We start from the raw sequence: 17,286 nt of genomic DNA on the forward strand, positions 1-17,286 counted from the left end.
ATGGAAGTGAGAGAGGTGGTGAATGGACAGGTATAACAATTAGGCTACTTGCAGGGTTAAGGACCAGGAAGGAGATTAGTGGGGGAGGACTAATGGACAAAGGAATCACAGGAAGAACAATCCCTACAGAAAGCAGAGAGAGGGGGCAGGTAAAGATATGTTCAGCATCCCTCCAAAGATGCCGCACGACCTGCTGTGTTCCTCCAGCATTTTGCCTCGAATTGTTTATTAGCTGTTTTTCTAGAATATACTTTCTTTGTTTAAATTATTTTCTTGTTTATATTAATAATATAATATATAACAAATAAATAAATAAATAATTTAAATGCCTTAAGCGCGAAGTCGTGAATATTAATTACTGATTAATAAAAGTGCTTGTTATGAAAGATCAACTGTTTCCCTATACGACTGACGAAACAAAGAGTTTTTTGTAAGTGTAATCAAAATACTACAGAGACTTTATTGCTAATGCTATTTAACCTGGAGCTTATTGAAATTTGGGGCAAAAGTATACCCCCAGACACGGGCCCCACTGCACTCTTTCGGGTTGTTATAGTACAGAGAATACGGTGGTACAAATCCAATCCAGGAAGTAGCGGCGATCTCCAGTTCTTCAGCAATCAACATGGCGCTTTTAAAAGGGCTGCTTCCTACAGCTTTGCGTTATTGTGGCGTTTATCCCCAGGTAATCTTATTTAAACATTATATGGAAAAGTATTCAAGCTGTGAAAGTCGTGAATCGAGTGGTTTCACGGAACTTTTCGTGGAGGTGCGGCGCAGCGAGGCTCCGAACACGGTGAGAGTGGTTCGGTTTGAAACCATTCTCAGTTCTGAGCCTGAGTACGGGACTGCTCTGCGCGGAGAGCGGTCTCATTCCCGGTGTGTATCGTTCTGTCGTCTCATTCGTGAAGTTCAAGGCTCTACTGAGTACCTTGGGCGATTCCAGACCACGCTCTCCAGAATCATGCTATGAAAAGCACTTGAATGGGGTTGTGCTGGTTATAACTCGGGAAAGAACTCGTCATTCCATATCCTTCTACATACAGTAGCTCACAGCCTTGAACCTTTTAACCTTGGTACCCATTGAAAAAAAAATGGAGGCCCATCGAGAATGCGTCGGCTCCCGTTCCCTGTTACTGATTCCCTCTGGCATGCCCATCACATCCACTGCCCATTTTCTTCTCACCTGTCCTCACGATGGGGTGATTAAAGCAGCACATCCGTAGGATGTGAAAGAAATACGGAGCACCGGGGGGAACCGGCGTGGTAGTAAGGAGATCATGTAAGTTGTGCGCACAGCAGCAAAGTAAGATCAAACGGGGCCTTTGAAACAGTGAGGCAGCTGCACTACCCACTGCACTCCTTCCCCATACCAAACTAAGTATATCTTCAACTTCATAGGTAGGGCAATCCTGTCCTCAACAGCACAGAGAGAAGTAAACACATACATTATGACCACGATTTTAATAACGTCTGGTGTTTGAGGCAAATAGCATTTCTCTTTTTATTTTCTCAACACCTCTAATTATTTTGGACACATCTATTGTCAACTTACATCAAAGTTGCTGGTGAACGCAGCAGGTCAAGCAGCATCTATAGGAAGAGGCGCAGTCGACGTTTCAGGCCGAGACCCTTGTGCAGGAATTCCTAATGTATGCATTAGATGCATCTCCCCCTCCCCCTCCAGCTTTCAAATCCCTTACTCACTCTTCCTTCAGTTAGTCCTGACGAAGGGTCTCGGCCTGAAACGTCGACTGTACCTCTTCCTAGAGATGCTGCCTGGCCTGCTGCGTTCACCAGCAACTTTGATGTATGTTGCTTGAATTTCCAGCATCTGCAGAATTCCTGTTGTTTTCTATTGTCAACTCTTGGTTTTCTCTATTTGTAACTAATCTACCCTGACTTTCTGTCCCCTTTTTAAGTCAATTTTTGTGTATCAAGAATGATAAGTTAGGCATGAGATGGGGATCAATTGTGAAATTCCTGATGCTCTTGCTTCAATTCTCCATAACTAAATTGAGCAAACCAGGATCAAAGGGCAGGATGCCTTATTTCTGCTTTCAATTTTCATGTATAGAGTTCTTTTTAACTACCTAATCAGCTTAAGACCCTAAGACATAGGAGTAGAATTAGGCCCTTTTATCATGTCTGATTTATTGCCCCTCTCCCCATAACCTTTGACACCCTGACTGATCAAGAAGCTATCACCCTCCACTTTAAATATACTCAATGACTTGGCCTCTACAGCCGTGTGTAGCAATAAATCCAACAGATTCATTAGCATCTGGCTAAAGAAATTCCTCCCCACCTCTGTTCTAAATGGACGTACCTCTATCCTAATGCTGTGTCTACTGGCCCTAGACACACTCAATAGGGAACATCCTCTCCATATCCACTCTATCTAGGCCATTCAATTTTGATAGCTTTCAATGATCCCCCACCTTCCCCCATTCTTTTAAACTCCAGCGAGCGCAGGGCCAGAGCCATCAAATGCTCCTCTCACATTAACCCTTTCATTCTCTGAATTATTCCTGTGAACCTCCTCCAATGCCAGCACATCTTTTCATACATAACAGGACCATGGCTGCCCACAATTCTCCAAGTGCGCTCTGACCAATACCTTATAAAGCCTCAGCATTACAACCTTGCTCTTGTATTCTGGTCCTTGCAAAATGAATGCTATTATTTCATTTGCTTTCTTTACCACCAGTTCAACCTGCATGTTAAACATTAGGAATTCCTGCACAAGGACTCTCAAGTCCCTTTGCACCAATGATTTTTGAGTTTTCTTCCCATTTAAAAAATAGTCTACACCTTTATTCCTTCTAGCAAAGTGCATGACCATACTACACTACATTCCATCCGCCACTTCTTTACCTACTCTCCCAATCTAAGTTCTGCAGTCTCTCTGCTTCTTCAACACTCTGCGCCCCTCCACCTATCTTCGTGTCGTCCACAAACTTGACCTCAAAGCCATCAATTCTGTCATCGAAACCATTCACCTAAAACGTGAAAAGAATCAGTCCCATCACCAACCCCTGCAGAACACCACTAGTCATGATAGCCAACCGGAAAAGTCCCCTTTTATTCTCACTCTTTGCCTCCTGCCAACCAGCTAGTGCTCGCTCCGTGCTAGTATCTTTCCTGTAATATCCTGGGCGCTTATCTTGTTAGGCAGCCACATGTATGGCACCTTGTCAAAGCCCTTTTGAAAATCCAGGTAAAAAATATCTACTGGCTCTCCTTTGTCTATCCTGCCTCAAAGAATTTCATCAGATTTGTTGGGCAAGATTTCCCCATAAGGAAACCATGCTGACTTTGGCCTATGTTATCATGTGCCTCCAAGTACTGAAACTTCATCCTCATTAATGTACTCCAATTTCTTCCCAGTCACTGAAATGAGGTTAACTGGCCCATAAGTTCCTTTTGGATGACTTGGTTGATGGCTAACCTCTTTTGCCACTGTGAAGATCTTCAGATGAGCGGACCTACGTGCGGAGTAAACTCAGGATTTGATAGTAGAAATTAACGGTGAGGATTAATTGGGGGAATACTACAAGGAGTCATCAAACTAGGAGCTTACTTACTCGGGATTTGAGCGCACAGAACACTAGGTCACACAGAACCTGAATCCAGGACTCAGCAATGAGCACAGGTCCAGAATAACCTCAAACAGAACACAAAACCCAGGAAACCCGTGCGGGTCAAAATCAAAAACTGATCACTTAAGAAGGAAAAGCTTAAGGAAACTGTATTCACATAATGAAAAACACGGTGACAGCTTAATGATAAAAGTGGTCATTAAGCAACTGTAATAAACTAAAAATATGACATTCAGTTGCATCAAGATGCCCCTCATTGGTCTGAATGGTTCATGACAGCCTTCCTCCCTTCGTGAAGAGTGGAGTGACATTTGCAATTTTCCAGTCTTCTGGAACCATTCCAGAATCAAGTGATTGTTGAATGACCACTACTAATGCCTCCACAATCTCCTCAGCTACATCCTTTAGAACCCTGGTGTGTAATCCATCTGGACCAGGTGACTTATCTACCTTCAGACCTTTTAATTTCCCACCAAGCACCTTCCTCTTAGTAATAGCAATGACACTCACTTTTTCTCTTGACACTCTTGAATTTCTGGCATACTGCTGGTGTCTTCCACAGTGAAGACTGTTGCAAAATACTTATTAAGTTCATCTACCATTTCTTTGTCTCCCCTTTACTTTCTCTCCAACATCATTTTCCAGCAGTCCTCTACCTACTCTTGGCTCTCTTTATTTATCTGAAAAAATGTTTGGTATCTTCCTTTATATCATTTATCTAGCTTCCATTTAGATTTCATCTATTCTTTCCTTATGCTTTTTAGTTGCCTTCTGTTGGTTTTTAAAAGCTTCCTAATCCTTACTTTCCCACCAATTGTTGCTATAATGTCTGCCAGAAAATGAAGGATCTTCCATTGGCTACCCATTTTAATACCACTTCCGATTCCCATTCCAATACAGCTATCCATGGCCTTCTCCACTGTCATGATGAGGCCACACTTAGGCTGGAGGACCAACACCTTATATTCTGTCTGGGTAGCCTCCAACCTGATGACACGGACATCGATTTCTCAAACTTATGGTAATCCCCTTTTTCCCCTCTCGCCTTATCTCTTTGCCTGCCCATCGCTTCCCTCCGGTGCTCCTCCCCACCTTTGCTTTTTCCCATGGCCTTCTGTCCTCTTCTATCAGACTCCCCCTTCTCCAGCCATGTATCACTTTCACCAATCAACTTCCCAGCTTTTTACTTCATCCCTCCCCCTTCAGGTTTCACCTATCATCTTGTGTTTCTCTCTCCCCTCACCCCCACCTTTTAAATCTACACCTCAGCTTTTCTTTCTGCAGTGCTGCTGAAGAATCTCAGCTCGAAGTGTCGACTGGTCTTTTTTCAGCAGGCGCTGGCTGGCCTGCTGAATCCTTCAGCATTTTATGTGTGTTAATTTTCCCCTAGTGGGTTCAACAATAAGCTACTCCGAAAAGCTATCACATAGGCATTCTACAAATTCCCTCTCCTGGGATCCAGCACCAACCTCATTTTCCCAATCTACCTGCAAATTGAAATCCCCCATGACTATCAATACATTGCCTTTTTGCATGCCTTTTCTATCTCCCATTGTAATTTGTAGCCCACATTCTGGCTACTGTATATAGCTCCCAGTAGGTATTTTACCCTTGTACCCATATCTGCATCTATATTCTACATCTTCCAATCCTACGTCACTTCTTTCAAAGGATTTGATTTCATTTTTTACCAGCAGAACCACAGTACCCGCTCTGCCTACCTGCCTGTCCTTTCAATACAATGTGTATCCTTGGATGTTAAGCTCCCAACTATGATCTGCTTTCAGCCATGACTTAGTGATGACCACAACATCATACCTGACAATTTCTAGCTGCACTACATGATCATCTACTTTATTCCATATTCTGTGTGCTTAAAAATATTAACAATGTTCAGTCTAATTTTTGTCACCCTATTTGATTTCTCCCCCATTTTGCACTTAAACTCACCCCACTGACTGCAATTTTGCCCTATCATCTGCCTGTCCTTCCTCACAATCTGACTACACATGCATGCATCTACTTGTAAACCAACTGCCCATTCACTCTGGTTCCCATTCCCCTGGCAAATTAGTTTAAACCATCTCCAGCAGCTCCAGCAATCCTGCCCACAAGGATATTGTTAATCTTGCATTCAGATGTAACCATCCTCTTTCTGCAAGCTTCAAAACATTAAATTAATTCAAAGGAACCCGCATGAGTACAAAGTGCAGGTCTAGCTTCATCTTTACTCCCAGCAAGGCACGTATGTATCCTGTGGTAGAGGGATGATGCATATTTTTAGATATAACTCGTAATGAATTATGTAAATGAACAAGAATGATTCATCAAACAATATATATGCAATATTACTCACGTATTATTTAAATATTAAATACACAACAATATCTTCCGCAGGAGAGATCCCAGTGATCCATAAATGTAATACCCCTCCCTCCGCACGTATTTCTCAGATATGCATTCATTTGCCAAATTATCCTTCTCTTACTTTCACTGGCATGTGCACAGGCAGCAATCCAGGGGTTACTACCTTGGAAGTTCTGTTTTTCAGTTTTCCACCTCATTTTCTAAATTCTCTTTTTAGGACCTCCTCTCGTTCTTACCTATATTGTGGGTAGCAATATGTACCATGCCTTCGAGCTGCTCACTCTCCCCTTTAGAGTGCCGTTGACCTGATCCAAGACATCCCTGACCCTGGCACCTGCGAGGCAAAATACCAACCAGGTGTCTCTTTCACATCCACAGAATCTCCTGTCTGCACCTCTAACTATGGAATCCCCTATCATTACTGCGCTCGTCTTCTCCCCTCTTCCCTTCTGAGCCGTAGAGCCAGACTCAGTGCTGGAGACCCTGTTGCTGCAACTTCTTCCGGTAAATTGCCCCCTCCAACATTATCCAAAGTGGTATACTTATTATTGAGGGGAACTTCCACAGTGGTACCTTCACTGGCTGCCTAATCACTTTCTCTCTTCTGTAAGTCACTCAGATACCTGCTTCCTGTAACTTAAGGGTGACTGCTTCCCTGTAGCCCCTATCTATAACCGCTTCATTTTCCTAATGAGCTGAAGGACATCGACCTGCAGCTCCAGTTCCTTAACATGGTCTCTAAGAGCTGCAGCTGGGCTGCATTTTGTGCAGGTGTAGTTATTGGAGACTGGAGGTCTCCCAGGGTACCCACAGCTCACACAAAGAACATACCACTAAATCTGACCCATTTCAAGTGCACTAGCTATGTACTAATACAGTGGTCCCGGGAACCGGTACTGGGCCACAAAGCATGTGCTACCGGGCTGCGAGAAAACGATATGATTTGGCGATATGAAACGATATGAGTCAGCTGCACCTTTCCTCATTCCCTGTCATGCCCACTGTTGAACTTTAATGCACATGAGGTCATTACGCACGCGAGGTCAACAGTGACCCAAGACGCAAATGACCCGAGACGTGCAAAAGAATGGGTCCGTGACCCATTTGTGAATGTTTCCGGTGATCATCCATGTCAGCGTGGGAAAAAGATCAACTCCTCGAGCTTGCAAATGACGGTGGGCTGAAAAGTATGTTTGACATAACATCTCTGCCGGCATTCTGGATCACAGTCAAGGCTGAATATCTGAGATAGCCACAAAAGCACTGAAAACGTTGCTTCCATTTCCAACATCATATAGCTGCGAAGCGGAGTTTTCTGCAATGAATGCAACGAAAACTAAATTGTGGAATAGACTGGACATAAGGAACCCCCTTCGAGTATCGCTGTCTCCCATCACCCCTTGATGGGACCGTCTTGTTGCAGGGAAACAAGCCCAGGGCTCCCACTGATTCAGCAATATTGGTGTGTTGCAATGATTTTATATGTGCATACGAGGAAAATACGCACTGTGTGTTTAATATCCAAACGTTACTTAAAATGTTATGATGCTATTGACTTATAATTCAGTGGTCCCCAACCTCCGGGCCGCGAAGAATGCAGCGATACAGCAGTGGCCGGAACGCACCCAGCACATCTTTAAGAAAAAAGCTGATATAAACAAGCTGATTGATCAGGTGCTGCCCGGCACATAAATGTTGGCCCAGATCAGAGGCGGCGCAATCGGCAATCGCCTCTGATCTGGGCCGACATTTACGTGCCGGGCAGCACCTAATTAATTAGCTTGTTTATTTCGGCTTTTTTCTTAAAGATGTGCTGGGTGCATTCTGGCCACCGCTGCACCACTGCATTCTTCGCGGCAATGTATCAGCCGGTGGCCCGGAGGTTTGGGACCACTGTTATAATTGACTTATCACTATATTCATGCTAGGAAAATATGCGCTGTGTGTTTAATATTAAATTTGTCAGATAAACTCCTTTAGCAACGAAATTGAGTGTATTAGACACTTATAAGTGACTTATAATTGACTTATCAGCTATATTCTGGTTGTGATTAACAGCCCCAATGGGTCGGCTGATCTGCAAGAATATTGTCAATATTAAACCGGTCCGCGGTGCAAAAAAGGTTAGGGACCCCTGTACTAATAGACACAAAAAAGAGAAAAAAAATTACTAGAAACTTACTTAGAAACTCAGCCCGTGCTTGCTCATTCCCATTTAAGCCCGTTGAGCCATAGGCTCCCACTTTAATCCTGGCCCACTCCAAAAGTGGCTATTCCAATAATGACGATAATACATAGGAGCAGAATTAGGCCATTTCGCCCATCAAGTCTGCCCTGCCATTAAATCATGGCTGATTTATTATCCCTCTCAACCCCATTCTTCTGTCTTCATCTTGGAACCTCAGAACCTATCAACCTCCACTTTAAATATACCACCCAATAACTTGACCTCCATTGCACCCTGTGGTAAAGAATTCCACAGATTCACCACCCTCTGACTAAAGCAATTCCTGCTACAGCTTGCATCTGTAGCTCTCAGACTGAATAATTATCTACTGCTTTCTGAATATGAGAAAGAGAAGAATGATAGGCCATTCACCCTCCGGGTGAAGACATTTATTTTCTCATCTCTACCCTGGATGTCCACTCCCATTTTTCCTTTGGTTCAAGAAATCCTTGTCATGGGAATCTTCATCCCCACATCTACACAGTTAGATTTTGTACATTACTGTGCAAAAGTCTCAGGTGTGTGTATATATAAAGGGTAGAATACCACAGGAGGGGTGTGAGACTCGCGGCAGCGAAGGAGTGCCAGGGCAGGGCGGGGTGTTGGTGCAGGAACACTCAGTCCTGAGACACCAGGCAAGATCATTTGATTCCAAAAATTGGTTTATTGATCATTACAGAATGATTCTTTTGTGCTTTCCGCTCCTTCCCCTCTCCCTTCCCCCTTTCCTAACCATGTGCCTAAGACTTTTGCACAGTACTGTATGTGCTAATTCCTCATTATTCACAAAGGCCGGGGGCTTCCTGTCATTAGCAGAGAAGTATAGATAACATAATGGGTATTGGCAATAGCACTAAGGGTGCATTGACATGGAGCAGTCAAGCCCGTTGTGGATATAAGGAGACACAAGAAACTGTTGATCTCCATTTAAGGTAGGAATGGAAAGAACAGAAGGGAATCCATGTACACAGGAGCCAGCCCTTGTGAGTTCATTGTCTCCTCATGGGAAAAAGAGGCACAATCCATCTCTTAAGCAGAGGTCACACTTCCTGCCATGTGTGTTCAATGGCAATGTTTTGATGTGACTACATGAATGCACAGGAGACAGCAAAAACCTGGATGCAGCAAACAATCTGCTGGAAGAACTCAGTGGGTCGAACAGCATCTGTAGGGGGTTGAGTGGGAGAAAAGGAATTGACTGCGTTGTGAGTCAAAAGTCCCAGGGTTTCAACCAGAAACACAGACAATTTCCTTCCCCCAGCCACTCCCCACAGATGCTGCTCAACACACTGAGTTCTTTCAGCAGGTTGTTTTTGTAACTCCTATTTAAGTTGCAGCAAACTAGGTTCTGGCTTCAGTCACAGATCTCCTGCATTGCTGACTTCTTCGTGCCCCCTACCCCAGCTCCAGCTCCAGAGACACTTGCTTCAGACTTCAGCTGTTCTGACTCACCTGTGGCCATGCTCCTAACACCCTGAGCTTCCCCCAGTACCAGCTCCAGCCCTGTTTGATATTTCACTATCTGCCAGCACAAAGCACCTTATAGGAGAGACACCACAGCAGAGGGTTCTGGAGGAACAACCTGTGTTTTCCATCACTTCCAGTAATACAAGGCTGGTCTTGTCAATATGCAGATCTATGACTGGTCTGTCTGTTACTAGCAAGGACCTAATTATATTTCACTAACAAAGCCTTTTGCTCGGAGAGTAAAAGCCTAGTTTGCTCAATATCTCGTCATAGTACCACCAGCTCCCCCATTCCAGGATTCAAACTGGTGAATGTTTGTTTTCTTCCTTCCCAAGTGTACCTTCCTTTGGTGGGATGACTAGACCTGTACACAACATTCCAATTGCATAAGGTGTTTCTACTCCTGTGTTCAAACCCTCTTCAAATAAAGGCCAACGTGCTGTTTACTTTCCTAAATGCTTGAATGTTATGTTTCAGTGACCCAAGAATGAGGACATCCAATTCCCTCTGAATGTCAACACTTTAAATCTCTCATCTTTAAATAAAAATCTTCACCTTTCTCCTTTCTATTCTACCAAATTTGACAGACTCATGTTTTTCCACTAAACATTCCATCTGCCACATCCTCACGTTCACTTACCCTGACCCAATGGCCCAACAGTAGTTCTGATTTCTCCTCTAAATTCACACAATCAACCAGCTTTGTATCATCAACACATGGGCATGTGACATCTGAATCACTATAAATTGTGAACAGCTATCAATTCCTTCAGTAGCCACTCATTCCCATTTATTCTTACTTCTGTATTCCTTGATCCGTGCCAGTTTGCAATATCCAAGCCTTGTGTTCTACTTTTGTTTAATAATTTCATGTGTAACACTGTATCAAATGCTTTCTGAAAATCAAAATACACTAAATCCATTGATTTGCTTTTTTTTATTCTGCTGGCTACACTCTCAAAAACACAATGTTTTAGTAGAATATTATTTTCCATACATAGTTCCAACCTTTAGTAATTTTTTAATGCCAGATACCCATTTCATCAATGATGAATTTGCGCAAGTTCACTACTTCGAATCTCAGGTTCTCTGGACTAGTTTCTTGTTTTCTTTTTCTTGCCACTCTTAGATCATGGCCTTATATTTACTACCTACTAATCTATGGGCCCATTCTGGTCATAATCATATTTATTATCATATGCACAAGTACATGTATGCACAGTGCAGTGAAAAGCTTACTTACAGCAGCATCACAGTCACATTGTATCATATAAGCAGCATTCACAAGGAACACATAAATTAGACATCAATTACAGTGTACACAATTTTTACAATTAACCATAATTAGGGCAAAAAACAACCATTCTAGTGCAAGATCATCAAAGGTGGTCATAGTGTTGCTAAACTATAATGATTAAGGTTTTTCTGGTTGGTTTAAGAACCAAATAGTTGAAAGGAAGTAGCTATTCCTTAAACTGAGGCTGTGGGATTTCAAGCTTTTGTACCTCCTCCCATATGGAAATACTGTAGAAACCTCTTTCTACATTCTAGGTTATAAATTAGAAAGGCTAACATTACTTTCATCTTTATCATTATATTTTGTGCCAGGCCTGGCAAGTACATTCTGGTGATGTTTATTATACCTGGACACTTACAGGTTTCCCCCGCCATCCGAAGGTAGAGCATTCCTATGAAACGGTTCGTAAGCCAAAATGTCGTAAAGCGAAGAAGCAATTACCATTTATTTATATGAGAAAATTTTGTGAGCGTTCGCAGACCCAAAAATAACCTACCAAATCATGCCAAATAACACATAAAACCTAAAATAACAGTAACATAGTAAAAGCAGGAATGATATGATAAATACACAGCCTATATAAAGTAGAAATACTTTTCCACAATCATTACTGAACTGTTCTCTGGAGCGAAAATCTCACATGAGCGCTGTTAGCAAAAACACGCGCAAGCGCTCTTCAGTAACCTTTAAGCTATGAAGCTGCCAAATCATACCAAATAACACGTAAAAATACACAGCCGATATAAAGTAGAAATAATGTATGTACAGTGTAGTATCACTTACGGGAATCGGGACAGCGCCGAGCACACTGATGATGGTGTGTTAGACTGAGTCGTCATAGTTTGGGTGGTGCAGTGGCCCCCCACCCTCCAGGCCGCTGAGCGATACATTGCCGCGAAGAAGGCAGGGGTCCAGCGGTAGCTGGGAGGTACACAGCACATCTTTAAGAAAAAAGCCGAAACAAACATGCTAAGTAATTAGGTGCCGCCCGTAATTGTCGGCCCAGATCAGTGCCGATTTCCCATTGCGTCGTCTCTGATCTGGGCCGACAATTATGTGTCGGCAGCACCTAATTAGCATGTTTATTCCGGCTTTTTTCTTAAAGATGTGCTGTGTGCCTCCTGGCTACTGCTGCATTCTCCGCGAATCAGTATCTGTCCGTGGCCTGGGGGTTGGGGTGGTGGGACACTGGGGTGCCATCTCGTCGCCTGTTTCCATTAGAGCAGGCAGCTCATCTTCTTCTATGTCTGCCCGCCTCGATGTCGAAGGTCGAGGTTTGTCGTTTGCTGTGGCTGATGTGGAAGGCTTGCTTGACTGCTGAGCCTCGCGTATTTTTCTATCACATAGTTCTTTAATAAGGACTCAAACCATCCTGAAAATATCCCCTAAACCGACGTACCCTTTCAAAATTAAAGTCATACTTTATCATTACTCATTCGATTTCGATTGTTATCCTTTTTTCTTCCAATTGCATCAGCTCTTCATCTGTCAGTTCTTGTTGATGGGATGCCAAAACCTCTTCAACATCATCTTCGTCAACTTCCACAAGCCAAACTCACGTTGTCCTTACTTCGTTCACCACGATCAAAACGCTTAATTATGTCTAGTTTTACCGTAAGTGTAGCACCCTTACGAGCTCTTTCAGGCTTTTCCGATGCCATAGAACTCATCTTGCAAATGGCTGCTCACAGGCTCGTGTTTAAGCAATGCCGGCGAGAATCCGGGGGAGAGCGGCTGCTTGGGGCGCGCTGCCTTTAATCGCGCGCTGATTTTTTATCACGTGCTGAATTTTTTTCCGTAACAGTGAAAACACCTTCTGAAAGCGAAAATAGGGTACTAATGTAGGTCTTTCGTAAAAGTGAGGTTTCGTAAAGCGAAGGTTCGAAAAGCGGGGGACACCTGTATGTCTCTTTGGATTTCCACTTAACCTACTGTCATTTCTTTCTAATTTTTTTTCTCCCATGTTCTTTGCCTATTTTACTAGCAGCATTGTGTCAATATCAACTTAGACTTACAGATCTGGTTTGTACTCATTGTTGAATATGATTGTGTATACTGTACTTTGTCTGTTGTTGACTAACAATTCTACCAACCAGGTTAGCAATTTGTGTCCAATTCCATGAAGGTTCATTTTAGCTAATAAGCTGAATTGCTCTCTCATGGGACATCCAAAGCCATCTCAAACTTGAGAAGCAATGTGGATCCCATTGACTTGCCAGCCTGTGCTACGTTTCAGTTCCATGAAGTAGCTGTGGTGCTATCAGAAGGCCTTGTCCATTCTTTCTAACTGCCCCTGATTTTTGCAGATGTTTAGAAATAGATGAAACAAAAATTCATTCCTCCAGAAACATGTGAGTTGATTAAAATCACTAATATCAATTAATGAAGATTATTGATAAAAACGCCTAGATTCTATTAACTTTTAATTGGAGATTATTAGCTCACTCAAATGAATGTGATTACACTAGATGTGCCAACTATGTTCAGAGGGCCAAATATGGTATACCAACACCTTGGCTCGGGTTAGTTTGGAGCTGCCACTGGATAAAACAACAACTTTTAAAAGCTATTTGGATAGGTACGTACATGGATTGGAAAGGTTATGGGCCAAACATTGGCATATAGGACAAGCTTGGATTTGAGTATCTTGGTCAGAATAGACCAGTAGGGCCAAAGGAACTGTTTCTATACTGTGTAACTCTATGACCATGGAATAAGATTGCTGTGCACCTTTGTCCTGCAGCACAGACAACTAAAGTGTGAGACGCCAAGTCTTTGTTCTCTGAGGAACCTACAACTAGCCATTAACCCGATCCAGCTCATAGGTTTTTAAAACAGTTTTGGATGGATCAATTCTTTACAAATTCACACTGGCACATTAATCAGCTCAAATCCATCTACATGCTCATGTACACCATTGGTGTGGTGTTTAAAGACTTGGTGTTTTCCATAAACACAAATAAATAAAACTTAAAGCTCTCTCATTTTTAAACAATTTCTTTAAGTATGATAAGTTATTTTTTTATTGTGGTTGGAAATCCCTAAATGTGTTTGGACAACTTATTTTTTGACAAGGTAAGTGTATCCTTGACAAAGATCAGAGTTGTAGTAAATGAAAGTATGGTGATGGTTATAAAGTTCTGGAGGTTGTAGAGATATGATTCAGAGCAGTCCAGTATCAGAGTCAAAGATCCGCCACGTCCATGTAATCTCTTTGGCCCTCTGCCCACATTAGGTCCCGTTCCAGTAGCCCATCTTCATTCCTGATCTCTAGTGCTGACCATGTGGAGTTTGTACATTTTCCCTGTGATTATGTGCTCTGGTTTTCTCCCACTTCCAAAAGATAAGCTTGTTGATAGATTTGTTGGCCAATTGTAAATTTCCCCTAGTGTATGAGCATCTGGGAGAATCTGGGAGGAGTTGATGTGAATGTGGGGAGGAGAGGTTACAGGAAGTGGTTGGTTCTGTGAACCAACATAGACATGGTGAGCCAAAATAACCTCCTTCTACCTCATAAGGAAACATGGCGATATAGAGCAGTACTGAGCAAATTGGTAAGTTGGTTTATTATTTGTCACATGTACCGAAATACAGTGGGAAAGTTTGCTTTGCATGCTATCCATACAGATAATTTCATCACATCAGTGCATTAAGATCATACAAGGGAAAATAATAACAAAAGAAAGTGTTACAGTTACAGAGAAAGTGTAGTGCAGGCAATAAGGTGCAAGGGTATAACAAGGTAGATTTTGAGGTCACGAGTCCATCTTATTGTACTAGAGGACTATTCATTCGTCTTATGACAAAGGGATAGAAGCTGTCTTTAAGCTTGGTGGTAGGTAACTGCATTTTCAGGCTTTTAAATCTACTGCCTCATGGAAGTGGGGAGAATACAAAATGTCCACGGAGCTTGGGGTCTTTGATTATGTTGGCTACTTTACCAAGACAGCACGAAATGTAGACAGATGTACCAAGTTAGTAAATTTTGTTTTATATTACCTGTATGTATATTTTATACTGCAGATGTTAATCCAGCTAAGTCAGAGAAACATTACTTCGCCAGTCCAGATCAAAAGAATGGATCACCTTGTTTTGACAGTAAAGAGCATTGAAAATACTGTCACCTTCTACTCTCAAACACTGGGAATGCAAGTTGTCACTTTCAAGGTAAATTTTCTTTTTTATCAGTTTTTCTTGATTGCCATTTGTGCACTTCTTGATTTCATCGACACTATTTGTCCCTCTACATTTAAATACATTCATAACCAAAAAAGTCTTTCCAAATTTGGAAAAAATGTTCCAACAGTTTTCTGTCATATTCTTATAAATTTATCAAATAGTTCACAGTCTTACTTAAAATTTCAGGTAAAGCCTGTTTTTTTCCCTCTTAAACATGCATATTTCCTCCCTTTTGCAATCTGTCTTCCTTATCAATCAGATCAGGGTTTCTTTTATTACTCTAGAAGGTCATAGTGAGCTGTTTTCTTAGAATGCAGCATTATAACTATAACTTTGAATTTTGACTCAGTAATGATGATGGACCAATGATTTGTTTTCAACTTCAGTGCCAGTTTACAATAATTCTAAGTGTCATGATAGAACATAGAACATAGAATAGTACAGCACAGTACAGGCCCTTTGGCCCACAATGTTGTGCCGACCCTTAAACCCTGCCTCCCATATAACCCCCCACCTTAAGTTCCTCCATATACCTGTCCAGTAGTCTCTTAAATTTCACTAGTGTATCTGCCTCCACCACTGACTCAGGCAGTGCATTCCACACACCAAAAAACCTTCCTCTAATACCCCCTTGATCTTCCCACCCCTTACCTTAAAGCCATGTCCTCTCGTATTGAGCAGTGGTGCCCTGGGGAAGAGGCGCTGGCTGTCCACTCTTATCTATTCCTCTTAATATCATGTATACCTCTATCATGTCTCCTCTCATCCTTCTTCTCTCCAGAGAGTAAAGCCCTAGCTGCCTTAGTCTCTGATCATAATGTATACTCTCTAAACCAGGCAGCATCCTGGTAAATCTCCTCTGTACCTTTTCCAATGCTTCCACATCCTTCCTATAGTGAGGTAACCAGAACTGGACACAGTACTCCAAGTGTGGCCTAACCAGAGTTTTATAGAGCTGCACATTACATTGCGACTCTTAAACTCTAGCCCTCGACTTATGAAAGCTAACACTCCATAAGCTTTCTTAACTACCCTATCTACCTCTGAGGCAACTTTCAGGGATCTGTGGACATGTACCCCCAGATCCCTCTGCTCCTCCACACTTCCAAGTATCCTGCCATTTACTTTGTACTCTGACTTGGAGTTTGCCCTTCCAAAGTGTACCACCTCACACTTCTCCAGGTTGAACTCCATCTGCCAATTCTCAGCCCACTTCTGCATCTTATCAATGTCTCTCTGCAATCTTCGACAATCCTCTACACTATCCACAACACCACCAACCTTTGTGTCATCTGTAAACTTTCCAACCCACCCTTCTATGCCCACACCTAGGTCGTTAATAAAAATCACGAAAAGTAGATGTCACAGAACCGAACCTTGTGGGACACCACTAATCACAACTGTCCAATCTGAATGTACTCCCTCCACCACGACCATCTGCTTTCTGCAGGCAAGCCAATTCTGAATCCATCTGGACAAACTTCCCTGGATCCCATGCCTTTTGACTTTCTGAATAAGCCTACCGTGTGGAACCTTGTCAAATGCCTTACTAAAATCCATGTAGATCACATCCTCTGCACTACCCTCATCTATATGCCTGGTCACCTCCTCAAAGAACTCTGTCAGGCTTGTTAGACACGATCTGCCCTTCACAAAGCCATGCTGACTGTCCCTGATCAGACCATGATTCTCTAAATGCCCATAGATCCTATCTCTAAGAATCTTTTCTTAGAGATTTCCCACCACAGACGTAAGGCTCATAAATCTATAATTACCCGGACCATCCCTACTACCTTTTTTGAACAAAGGGACAACATTTGCCTCCCTCCAATCCTCTGGTACCATTCCCATGGACAATGAGGGCATAAAGATCCTAGCGAGAGGCTCAGCAATCTCTTCCCTCGCCTCGTGGAGCAGCCTGGGGAATATTCCGTCAGTCCCTGGGGATTTATCCGTCCTAATGTATTTTCACAACTCCAACACCTCCTCTCCCTTAATATCAACATGCTCCAGAACATCAACATCACTCATATTGTCCTCACCATCATAAAGTTCCCTCTCATTGGTGAATACCGAAGAGAAATATTCATTGAGGGTCTCGATCACCTCCACAGCCTCCAGGCACATCTTCCCATCTTTATCTCTAA

General features: G+C 42.6%; 1 protein-coding gene across 1 annotated transcript in view; it reads left to right on the forward strand.

Moving 5' to 3' along the window:
* The first annotated feature begins 579 nt into the window (after positions 1 to 579).
* Positions 580 to 17,286, forward strand: part of glod5 (glyoxalase domain containing 5) — a 37,383-nt gene continuing 20,676 nt past the window's right edge. Inside the window, exons 1-2 of the mRNA XM_063061390.1 lie at positions 580 to 685; positions 14,984 to 15,127. Of these exons, the coding sequence (XP_062917460.1) occupies positions 626 to 685; positions 14,984 to 15,127 (204 nt within the window). The 5' untranslated portion in view covers positions 580 to 625. The remainder of the gene's footprint in view (positions 686 to 14,983; positions 15,128 to 17,286) is intronic.

The sequence above is a fragment of the Mobula hypostoma genome, chromosome 10 (genome assembly GCF_963921235.1).
Source record: "Mobula hypostoma chromosome 10, sMobHyp1.1, whole genome shotgun sequence".
NCBI classification, from domain to species: Eukaryota; Metazoa; Chordata; class Chondrichthyes; order Myliobatiformes; family Myliobatidae; genus Mobula; species Mobula hypostoma.